The sequence below is a fragment of the Olea europaea genome, unplaced genomic scaffold (genome assembly GCF_002742605.1).
Source record: "Olea europaea var. sylvestris unplaced genomic scaffold, O_europaea_v1 scaffold713, whole genome shotgun sequence".
NCBI lineage: Eukaryota > Viridiplantae > Streptophyta > Magnoliopsida > Lamiales > Oleaceae > Olea > Olea europaea.
In genome coordinates this window covers 298,921-311,700 of record NW_019265529.1, presented here as the reverse complement: position 1 = coordinate 311,700, position 12,780 = coordinate 298,921, and the positions used below count along the sequence as shown (strand labels likewise).

Here is a 12,780-nt window from a genome sequence, read left to right as displayed (position 1 = left end):
AAAATGGTGATGAACATACAAGAGTTATAAGAATCAAAACTGATGAAGATGATAATACTCCTTTATCATCAAAAGAAGAAAAATATAGATCATTTGCCAAAATTGTTTATGAATTGGAAGAAAGTGAATCATATTTTATTGCATTAGGAGATTATGTTTATCCCAGATTAATAATTACCAACGATGCAGACCCTGTTATGGTCAAAATGGCAGCAGATTATGGATTTCTGGATTTGATCTATTCAGGAAAAGATTTAAAAGAAATTGAAAAATTTGATGATATATTCAGGGCAGAAGTTTCAAAATTTGCCCAAGGGAGGTCGATTTATATCAAATTTTATTCAATAAGTCCCGAAGTTGATGGAAGAATATATTATCCTGCTGAACATATTATCACAATTGGATATGTTGGCCGAGATTTTCAGATTGAAATTAGCCGAAATAATAAACCATTATCTAAAATCAATAAATTATGGATAAAATCCCGGAGAGTTTTGAGGATGAAAGTTCTTTACAACATTGCAAAAGACTTATATGATAAAAAATTCAGATTCTTGTGCCAATATGAAGGATGGACACTCCTTACAAATAATGGAAAAGAAAAATCTACCATTTTGAAAGAATATATCCAAAAATTTGATACTCATCAAATTAATGGAAGTTCAACAACAATCCAAGAATCATGCAGATTGAGGGAGTGCCCCACATGTAGACAAAATTGAAAGATTGATGGATAGAAAAGAACCTACCACTACCAAAGCATCTAGCCAGCTGCATATGAAGCCAAAGATGGAAAAGCAATAATAGAAAAGTATCTAGCCAGCTGCATATGAAACCAAAGATGAAAAGGTAATAATAGAAGAAAAGATGCATCTTTGATGAAAAAGCAAAAAAATAAAAATAAAATGCATGTGAAAATGTAGACCCTAGGAGGAAAAGAATAGAGAGGCATGTGATCCTTTTTTCAAAATTCTGATGTATGCAATGATGTAATAGATCAATAATAGTGAGTTTGAGTCATGTATAAATAGAGGTGTTTGGAGAAAGAATGGATCATCTCGAGTTAGAAACCATTCTCTTTCCTTAAACTTTCAAAACCAGTTTTTCTGGAAACCCCTTGTATACAATAGAAATCTTGTATAAATCATTATAGAAATAAAATTTCAATCTTTTGATATCAGAAAGATATGAGTTTCTAAACTTCCTATCCCATAGATTCTTGATAGATTGAAAAAGATAATTTCTTTCTTACTTTAACAAAGAGAGAATTTTCTTTACTTAAGATCTTTATTCTTAATTCTAAGAAAAGGTACAGTAAGGGCAAGAAGTTGAAATAGCAGAATTCCCATTGAGGCAAGAGGCCGTTTGAGAGAGCAGTTTGCAGATTCAGAGTTTGAAGGTCACTCGATTCTAAGAATACAGATTTAAGATCAAAAGTAAGGTAAAATTATTGTCTTTGTTAAATTTAGAAAGAATTCGTCTAATATCTTGAAAGAATTGTAGGGATTATTACTTTTCATATTTGCAAAAAACTTATCTAACATATTATTCATAAAGCTTGTAAGGAATTATCTGAATAATGTCAGGTTATACAATTAAAGGATTAGGTAATCTATTAGAAAAATTATTAGGAAAAATAAGAAATATTTTTGCTCGACTAGAGACTATGGATATTTCATCTAAAGAATATGATAATCTTAGTAAATTACATGACAATTATATTACAGACTATGCTAATTTATTAGATCAAAGGATGGAACTACATATTAAAACTCGAAATAAAAGAAATAGAGGAATTTTAGAACAATTCTAATAAATTAAGGATATTTTGTTCAAAATATGACAAATACTTTCATCAAAGATATTATAGACATTCTATCAAAAATAAATAGTGACAGATCATTTACAAAAATCTCCCCATATTAACACCGAAAGTAAAGCCTACAGCCTCTAATTCGTGGAGGACAATTTGGGTAATGTGAAAAGTCGGTTTATAAACCCTCTTCTACATTTCAATCGAATTTCCGTGGATTCATTTCCTGTTACGAAAATCTGTTTCGTGTGTGTTCTTCCCCCATACCTTCACAAATGTCGTTCACGAAAGTGGTGATTGAACGAGACACGGACTCTGAAGAAGAGAGTTCATCTGGAGATGAAAATGATCAAGTCGATGATTACCCATCCGAAGAAGAAGATGATGACGATCAGGTATTAGAAAATGAGGCTTCCACTACGACGTCGAGGAAAACAAAGACGAAACCCATCACTATTTCTCTCAAGAAAGTCTGCAAAGTAAAGTCCAAATTCCTTACAACTCCATATTCTAAATGCACTTCAATTTTCAGCATTTTTAGACCGGGTTTGAATCCCTGTATAGTTTCGACCTGTTGACAGTTTGAAAAAATATGAAATTTATCGGGCTGCATTAGACTATTGAATTGCCATTATTGTGTGCAGGTATGCAAGAGATCGGGTCATGAAGCAGGGTTTAAAGGGGCCACGTATATTGATTGTCCAATGAAGCCCTGTTTCCTCTGCAAAATGCCTGGTAAATATCTTTTAGCACAATGTACTTCCAATCTCATCTTTTGTTTTCAGATAATACTATTAATAGTTCATTACTATTGTATTTTGAGATTCATGTTAACTCCTCTATTTTTGGTATCAAAGGCCACACTACAATCAGTTGTCCTCATAGAGCGACTACAGAATATGGCATCATCCCAGCACCCCGCAAAGGAACTCATAATTCACTTGAATATGTTTTTGCTCGTCAGCTTAGGCCTCACATTCCTGACCCCCCCCCCCCCCCCCCCCCCCACCCCCGGGGGGTGTTTTTACAACATTACTGTATTCCTTTCTCTGAATTTGTTATAAATGTCCCATTGTTTCACAGGCTTAGTGATTCCCCCTAATTCTGGTGACTTTATCACATTTTATTTTAGTTTGATCAGAGAGCTGCATAATTACCATGTTAGTCCCAAGGGCAGGATTAATTTTGGTATTTTCCAAAAATTGTTCCATTAAGCATATTTCTAGCAGGTAATTTTTGAACTTTAGGTTCTTTAGTGAAATAAAAGTTACTGCATAATAGAACAGATGTCCAGTGAATAGGGAAACAAAAAATTAAGCGAGGAGAGGCCAGAGGGAACACTAGATTATAATGGTTTCACTCAAAGTAGTCCACTCCCTGAAGATTCATTTTTTGTATTTCCACTCTCAGTAGCAAGTAGTTCTTTTTCAGTCATTCAGATACCAATGTTACAACAGATACACTTCCCTTTTCCTTTATGATGCAGCATGAAGTGGAAAAGATTCAATGCTTTCAAAGATCCATTCATTCTATGAAACTGGATGTTTGGGCGTTGACATATTCGCAGATTCTTCGTAAATAACATTGAAAATTCCACACAATTATGAGAGAACTCTCAATTTTATTAATAATCAAATTCAACTGAATATGATGACAATCTATAGTGTTTAAATATAATTCTAAGACAACAACACTCTTAAGACTTAACTAAAGACAAAAACAGACTTAATTATAGATCACGATACATAAATGAAACATCAAATTAACGGAAAATAATATTGGATTTTGTTGGGGGATTTTCCCACTCTTTTCCAGTCGAAGAAGATTTGTCCTCAAATCTTGTGTCGTGTTGTCCTCCATGTCTGGTAACTACGACAATCCATCATCCAATATTACCTTAGTTGAATTACCGTTACTTGCTGAATCTGACACGATTCAATCACGCTTTGATAAAGCATAATGGGTACCAAAACAACTCTGGAATGCTCAATTAGCATTCTCTTCATAAATCGACTGAAAAATAATTTAAGTTGCCAACCATATTAGCTTTGTGAGAGTTTCCTATACCACATCATTAAATTCAATTTTATGTCCTCAAGGATAGTATGATTAAAATGATAGACAAACCAAATTCTTGAGAATTCATACACAAATGCAGAGCTGTACAAAAATCATCTTTAACTTTCACTAAAGGGTTTTTTGAAAATGTCAAATTCTCAAGTGGGTTCAGTCCCCATATAAAAACTCACGATTGAAGGAGACATCCATACCAACGCAAAAATTCACATTCATGCCCTCTTTTCCAAAATTCTCTTCTATTTCATCTTCACCTCTTATGTGTTCTACATAATTCTACATCATCCATGTTGTCATGCTCGGTCAACAGTTGTCTAATTCAGCGCCGACACTAGGAGCCATCAGCAGTCCTCCGGTTAGTTGTAAATGGATTATCGTCCCTTTCCCTTGCTATAGACTCCATGTATCTAGCTGTTGAACTGTCTTGGTTTAACGGCACCAAAGTATCCAAAAGCTGTGTCAACAGGTCAGTCTGCTGACACTATTGTATACAGAGATAAAATGGTTAACTCTTCACTTGGTCATTTAAATACTTATTGCACTTTTTTCCTTCGAAAACTTCACCCTTAGGGACACTCCCATCAGCTCTTCTTAACCCCCATATATAGACAAATAACGAAATATCTACTGTTTGATACAGTATTTCAGAATTGAAAAGGGTTTAAATTGTGTGTTTTGATTCTGAAACAGTCTCAAAAAACTTTTACGGATGAAAGTTTCTGCTTAACATACTCCCATGTACTAGAATAAGACCATTAGTGTGAGGGTTTTGGAGAAGATAACAGAGCTTTGAGCAATGTGAAACAATCCAAAAGAGTAAAAGAAATGTCTTCTGAAAAGATGTATAGGTACAGAGACATCGAAAACTGTATCATTCTTTAAGAAATTACGTGAATGGTTAAGAAGGTTGTAATATATATTATAATCAGAAGAATAGTTGTCTGAGAGATTGTTTAAAATAGGAAAGTACTTGTAAGATTACTTTGACTTGAAAGAGGGAAGTGACTTTTCTAACCCTTGCAAGTCAGTTGAGTTATGACAGGTCAGCCACTGGCTTGTCGTTCATTCTGCATAAATATTGGCTTTGTATATCCATGGACATGGGTCATCCACTGAGGTCTTTCTCTCTAGTCATTCATCCATCCCCCCAAATCATCCAGCCTGGCTCTTCTGACAGTAGGTCTTGCACTCTGGCTCTTATGCTTGAGTAGGTGTTCCACTTGCATAGATCATCTGTTTGGTTCATCCACTTGAGTAGGTCATCCCTTTTACAAAATTCCAGAGATTAAACAGTTAACACATCTTTCGAACTACAGTATTGCCAGTGGTCACCTCTTTTTCAAAATCATAGCGATATCACTGATCATCTACTTTTTCAAAACTATAGCAATGCCACTACATCCCCCCCCCCCCCCCCCCCCCCCCCCCCTCTCCTTTTTCTCAAAATTACATTTATGTTATTCACCAATCTCTATGGCTGATCATCTGTTTTGCAACACCTATTACAAGGAATTTACAATGCAACTTTCAATTTGATTGTTATTGTCAAAATTAGGTTATTTTTAGCATCGTAAAAATTCTCAGGCACCCCACTCATAGGACTCGACTTACTGGCTACTTTTAGGTTTTATGCACTTTTGTTTCTATGTATATTCATCGACAAACAATAATGTTCAATAGAGAGCCACTCAATTTCTCTGTGGCTAAAATTAATGTTTTGAAATTGGTGTATTCTGATTAGATAAACTACTGTGTTTCAGATGAAAAAGATTAGGAGTTATTTCAATATATTTGGGTCAAATACAACTTTTAAAGTTTTTGCCCTTGTGAAATATTCAGTGATATGTACTGGAACTAATCATGTTTTGGTCTCCTCTCTTATATTAGAGTTTTTTACTCAACTCTTGGTGAAAATATTAGTGTTACCTAACATGTTGTTTTGCATGGTTCCTGAAACAGATTAAGCCCACAGTTGTGATCCCAGATCAAGTAAACTGTGCAGTTATTAGATACCACAGTAGGCGAGTTACTTGCTTGGAGTTCCATCCAACAAATAATAGTCTTCTTTTATCTGGAGACAAGGTTTGCCTTGGTTCACTATCTTCTTTAGCTGTCAGTTTTCTTCTCTGAGGATTATATCATTTTGTAATCGTTGACTTTCAATCCTGCACTGTAATAAAGAAAGGGCAGCTTGGAGTTTGGGATTTCAAGAGAGTACATGAGAAGACAGTATATGGGAACATACATGGTTGCATACTTAACAACTTGAAGTGAGTTTTGCTTCTGTGTGGTTTCACGTACCAAAATAGATGTGTGCTGCTTTGGTAATGCCTTTTTGTGCATAACTTGCTTTATCATGTATAGGTTTAATCCGACAAATGATGGAACAGTTTATGGCGCTTCTTCAGATGGAACTATCAGCTGCACTGATTTGGAGACTGGAATGTCAATGGGATTGATAAATCTTAATCCCAATGGGTGGCAGGTACTTCTTTATTTTACATGAAGAAGGCAACTATCTACTTTGTGGCGCCAATGTATAGGTACATTAAAAGTTCATTTGTTCGTGTTGTTTTTGAACCAGCCTGAACATTACTCTGTCAGGGCTGTCAAGCTCCTTATATTTGCGACACATCTCAATACAATGGATCATTACTATTAGTTCTCTTTTCCAGTAATTTCGCTCTCTTTCTCTTTATCTATTTGACTCCCTGCAAAATTTGATCAAGATGGTGATAAATTGATTTCATGTTAGATCAACTGGCTGATTTTTTATGCCATAATTAGATGCTTACAAGCTATAATTAAATTTGTGAAAATTGAGATGGTCCTCTGTGGAATCTATCATAACCTTCAAATCTTTAATTTTAATGAGATTTACTCTTTGTTATGTGAATATAAAACATCTTTTGAACGAGCATTACCATCTTCTCTTCCATAATATATTTGAAGGTACATACAATTTCATGGTAAGTATCCATGGCAAGGTACAGTTGGTATTCTGAATATAGCCCCCGTTTGGCCTCCATTTTGTAGAAATGGAAATGGATGGAATAGTGTTTTTTTGAAAAATGATTGGTTGAAAAAGAAGGAAAGATTTTCGATTTACGTGTAGTACTATTTTATGGAAGATTGTATGGTTGAAAATAGGAGAGAGAAAAATGGAATGTAATATAATAAAAATTAATGGGGGCCAAACGGGGGCATAATTTTTTCTAAAATGACATTTTAATTCTATATTTTAGTTCTATATTTTAGTTCTACATAAGTATTGAAATTTCTTGATCTGAGCCACAGTTTTTTTAGACAACTTCAGATTTTGATTTTTTTTTTTGTACTTTTAACCACTGGAAAACCTCCTCTCAACACACAAAAAAGGAAAAATAATATTACATCTTCTCAGCACAAAATAGAACTAATTGTAGCTGTGGTAGAAGCAGTAAAAGAAAACACCTGAACAATTTCCACAAGAGCAGGGGACTGTCAGAAAGGCATTTGCACGAGTTAGTTAATTTCCAATTCTTTATTGTTCCCTTTTCCTTTTGTGAGGGATGGGGGGTTTTGCTTGGTTCTTCCATTCAGATATGCTTATTATAGATGAAAAATTTTATTCTGTGGAGTGATAATGTACATTCACTAACAAGTATGAGTTCCTTAACGGTTTTCATACAGGGCCCAAGCAGTTGGAGGATGCTCTATGGATTGGATATAAACTCTCAGAGAGGAAATTTAATTGCTGCGGATAATTTTGGATCTCTCTATATGTAAAATATAAGCTCTATACTTTAGTTAGTGTATACTCATGTTTTAGGGAGGGGGTCAAAAACACTGGTGGTCAATAAACTTTTTGGCAAAATTTCATGTTGGTTATTGACTTTTTTGGTATTAAGTTGATCACTTAGCTTTCTCGAGAGTTGCAACCATGTTGCTGAACAAAAATTGTTTGTTACAATTGAGTTACTCTATCTGTTAATGTTAATTGTACTAATGGAAAAACTGACGTGACTGTTTTTTTTGCAAATAACTAGAGTGCCACACAAGCTTTCTGTTGGTCAAACCAACATACATGATGGAGTTACCCAATTGTAACAAAGTTGAAGATCATGATCAACTTGGAAAAAAGTGAAAATCAACATAAATTTTTTGCTAAAAATTTTAGTGAGCAGTAGTGTTTGTAACCCTTTAGGGATGGATAATAAGAATACATTGGTTATTTAGCTAATTTGATCCTTTGTTTCCCCTAATGTCTAATTTTGGTGATTATTGTGGAATCTGATGGATTAATTATTGTAATCAGGGAGCTAAATAGTAACATTGTAGGACAGTTGTGTGAGGTCTTCTTCTGCTTTCGCATTTTGGTTAAATTATTTTAAGCTTGCTATTTAATTGTGTGGTCTGGTGTTGAATGTTTGAGTTAAATAGAACCATAAATGAATTTGTTGACAACTTGACTTTAAACATGAACAGAAAGAAACTATGAGAAGTGCAAATTTTTTTTTTCCTTTCTTGAACTAGAGCTTAGGTTTGTTATATGATACATTTGATGTGGGTTTTATGTAGTCACTTTATGAATATGCATGCCAACTTATCCAACAATAGTTTGCGCTAAATTGGATATTTTTTTACTTTTATTAATGTGTAGGGTGGATATGCGCTCCAACACCACAACGGGGGACTCCGTTTTGATTCACAAGAAAGGAAGCAAAGTTACTTGTCTACACTGCCATCCTCATCAACCAGATATTCTATTGAGTTGTGGAAATGATCACTTTGTAAGCTTCTATTTTTATCCTTATTAGTTTATTTTAGTGATCTTTTTTTTTTTTTTTTTTATGAAGTTAGTCAAGTAATTATTGCTCTTCCATTGCCTCTGTTAATATCAAGAAAATTGTGCTGGTTGGAGAATGTTTCACTAATTTGTTTATTGCTTGAAAATGTTAGTTTTCTTTGTTCCTTATGATGCCATACACCTCTGCTGCAGGCTCGTATTTGGGATATGCGTAAGTTAGAAGCGGGGTCCTCAATTTATGATCTTTCACACAATCGTGTCGTCAACTCAGCATATTTTTCTCCACAAAGCGGCAGCAAAATACTTACTACTTCACAGGACAATCGCCTTCGTGTATGGGATTCTATCTTTGGCAATTTGGATTCCCCAAGCCGAGAAATTGTGCACAGTCATGATTTTAATAGACATTTGACACCTTTTAGAGCGGAATGGGATCCAAAGGTGAACAATGCTTTATTAATAGCTTGAAAAGGTGCTATATAATTTGTGTAAAATGAATTGTATGTTGTATGCATTCAATATGTAATGGAATATGTACTTCTATGCAGGACCCATCTGAGTGCCTCATTGTTGTTGGGCGTTATATAAGTGAAAATTATAATGGAGCAGCATTGCATCCAATTGATTTTATAGACATCAGTACAGGTCAGTTGGTTGCTGCGGTAATGGATCCAAACATCACGACTATCAGTCCTGTGAACAAGCTACATCCCCGTGATGATGTTTTGGCATCTGGTAGTTCAAGGTTTGTATGTGGGGAGCAGTCAATTTATTTTCCATAATGATATAGCGTTTCTTTGATTCTTTGTTTTTGACATCATATGGGACTTGTAGCACTTTTATTTTGCTTGCAAATTGTAAAAGAATGTTATATATTGGTTTCGACTAGTTGGAGTTTAGGATTTAATATGATGGGAATGTGGGTTTATCTTTATATGATTGTTGGGAGGCTACCTTATGGTTATTCTTCTGCTCTTCTAATGTCAAATACTTGTGCAGAATTTTTCTCTTCTTCCTTCTAGTAAGTGGTGTCTTTTACTTTATTTCCCAATTAAAGCCTCTATTGTTCCTAGCAACTTTATTAGGACATGTTATTGAATTTTGATTGTCTTTTTTTCTACTCCGTTTTTACCTTGTTATTAACTTACTCAACAAAATTGCTCACCCTTTAATTTCAAAGTAATTTTGAGAATTGATTTTTTGATCGTTAGGAAAAAAGTGGGGTTCACCTGTAAAAGAAAAAGTCAAATATTATTGTTGGGATAGTGAAATATCGATTAAAAAATCAATTTTTTGTGGAAAAAATCACTCTCAAACAGGCTGTTAATTTCTCAGTCGGTCCTTTAGTTAAAAGGTCAAGTGATCTTTGTAGCTAACATTGTTACTTCTCCACCTGGTAAATAGCTTTTTCTATGAATGTTGTCTGCGCATTCCTCGCGTTTTGTCCAAAGGTTATTCTTCATTGAATGAGGAGAGAAGTCTTATCTTTTGTATCTGTGCATCTAACATTAAAACTAATGGGGCTAACTGGTTACAGTTTTGTATTGCTAGGACTCACTCTAGCTCGCTTTGGAGTCTTTTGCTTGGTCGATGCTGTCGAGATAGTAGGGAATTCAGTGACAACTTTTTGACATGGCTTAAGCTAACTTCAATTATTTACCACTTTTCAAACGTAAGCAAAAGCAAAAATTTGGAAGTTTACTGAATATGCCAAAACAACGTTAGACTGAGATTTTTAACCCATGTTTGATTAGTAGCTTCAATAAAAGTTCACTATACATAAACACACACAGCTAACTTAGAGAGCACCACAAAATCGCACTTGTGCCTTGTCCCTTGAGTTGAGCCCATCAATTAAACATGCACGGCAAGTTCTAAGTATATAAAACAGTAATTCCAATAAAAGCAATTGTAATACATAGGTATCAATATATAGTCCTAAGGGATGAGTTTATCTTGTCTCATCACATCAATCCAATACATAATTGAATCCAATGTTCGGTACTTATTTGTAAACCCGAGACAATCTGCCTTTTCTCGACTCCCCAACATTTTGACTGGGCATCGGAACAAATTGTCCAGGAATTCCCAATTAGCCAAATCCTCCATTTCTGTTTCAACCAAGCCCTCTTTCATCACTATCTCTTTCCATATTCCTCCCTTGTCACTCATGGCCAATGAGTACGTAAAATCTGGACTGAACGACTGTCTATTCACCCCCAACTTTATGCCGATAGCTCCCCAAATTTCCTTCCATGTATAGCAATCACCATTTACTGCGTTGAACGGTTCACCAATATTTTGGCTAGCTGCCCATATGTGCTGCTCAGCAACTAGCCGAGCATCTGAAGCATCAATGTACATTTCTTCCCAACATTCCATATTCCCTCCAAACACGAAAGGGATATTCAGAAGATTACAGATTGTTCCGTAAACACACAAACTACCAATGAAATTGAATAAAGTTCTTTGAGAACAACCCATCAGCAATCCAGGGCGATGAACAGACCATGCCACTTTACCTGCACCTAATCTTTCTTTTAGCAAGTCCTCGAGCACGTAATAAAAGTTATATCCTGTACTCACCCTTGGGCACTCCTCGTCATAATAACAAACATTCTCATCCTTGGAAGAAAACAAATCTCCTTGCTGCAATGAGACGTAATGTTTAGCCCCCGTCTGCAGAGAGACATGTCTCAATGCCTTGGCTCTTCCCAGCATTGCATCTAATGCATTGCACATCATCAACTTATTCTGCTGGCAGCACTCTCGGGTGTCCAAAGGGAATTGGCTAGCCCAAGTCACCCAAAATAAATGAGTGACATCTTGTAATGAAGATAGCTTTTCTTGTGTTTCAATATGGTTAAGAAGATCACATGAAATGAAATAATAATTTGAGTGTTTGATTATAGTTTTCTCTGCTCTTCGGGCTATACCGTATACTTTCCATTTATCGGTGGAGAGTAGCTTCATCGTAAGCTCCTTTCCCACAAGCCCGGTCGATCCAAATATGACTGCTACACATTTATGACTAACTTCTTCTTCTTCTTCTTTGGCAGGTGCCATATATAGTACGCCTTCAATTTATCGAGTAATTAGTTTGTTCAATGCATTTGCAGATGGCATTGAACAAATATATAGTGTCTAAATTGCCTCTTAACGAGGGTTCAATACCTAATCAAATCCTCAATTAACCTTTCTAGAATACTGATTTCAAACTTTCTCCTCACGTCTTCAATAATTTCGTCAGTCAAATACGCTACACACAACGAGTCAGTAGGTAGGGTGTTTTTTAATCTTGTGTTGTGATTGTCTATATATAAGGGAAAATTTCATCCATGATTCACATAACTTTCGACAAAATTTCAAACGAGTTACTAACCTTTAATATGCCTCAGATAGATCACTAACACTTTAGTTTAGTTTCAATTAAGAGCCTAGTTGCATCACCTCTCTCACATAATGGTCCTATCCCCATGAAAACTTAACCTTACGCTACGTAATAAAAGTGTTAAAAACAACTTTTAATATAAAGATATAGTTATAACTCTTATTCTACAAATTTTGTTTTTTACGTGATTTCGTAATGAATAAGTAAAAGATCACTTACGGCATGATAACTAAACAATTTTCGTCATTTTGATGTACAATAAGTGATGAAATGTGATAGAATTGTGAAATTTGAAATGAAATTAAAATTGAGATACCGTAAATGAAATTAAACCTATATAAATATTAAATTGATTGCATAGTTGAATGGTCCCTAGGTCGACAGCTAGCATAACCAGCCGCTACCTTGTTGGCATTTCAGTTGGAAGGAATTTTGTAAGTTTTTGACTGCAATTATACGTTTATTATTTTATTCAATGTTTTCCTTCTTTTATTGCGACATTTGTTCGAGTTGAATATACACAAATATTTAATTACTTGGCTGCCACGTGATGATAAGGCATGGCCACATGGATACAGCACACGATTGCGACAGCCTGACGATCTTTGCAATTAAGCAACAAATACATTTTGCTATAAAGAGGAACCACAATGGTCGGACGTGCAGGGTTAAGGAAGGGGAGATAATACTATATTGTTTTTAAAGTCAGAC

The 12,780-nt window shown here is 34.9% G+C and overlaps 2 protein-coding genes across 2 annotated transcripts; one reads left to right on the top strand and one right to left on the bottom strand.

Annotated features, from left to right (window-relative positions):
* The first annotated feature begins 1,989 nt into the window (after positions 1 to 1,989).
* Positions 1,990 to 9,852, top strand: LOC111390752 (protein DAMAGED DNA-BINDING 2). Its single transcript, XM_023015854.1, has 10 exons — positions 1,990 to 2,292; positions 2,458 to 2,548; positions 2,671 to 2,794; positions 5,845 to 5,971; positions 6,071 to 6,159; positions 6,254 to 6,374; positions 7,562 to 7,653; positions 8,532 to 8,661; positions 8,871 to 9,119; positions 9,227 to 9,852. Exons 1-10 carry the CDS (start codon positions 2,089 to 2,091, stop codon positions 9,458 to 9,460), a joined length of 1,461 nt encoding a protein of 486 aa, XP_022871622.1. The 5' UTR covers positions 1,990 to 2,088; the 3' UTR covers positions 9,461 to 9,852.
* Positions 9,853 to 10,557: 705 nt separating this feature from the next.
* On the bottom strand, positions 10,558 to 11,844 carry LOC111390748 (iridoid synthase). Its single transcript, XM_023015848.1, has one exon. The coding sequence runs from the start codon at positions 11,742 to 11,744 to the stop codon at positions 10,617 to 10,619; it is 1,128 nt and encodes a 375-aa protein (XP_022871616.1). The 5' UTR covers positions 11,745 to 11,844; the 3' UTR covers positions 10,558 to 10,616.
* Positions 11,845 to 12,780: the final 936 nt, after the last annotated feature.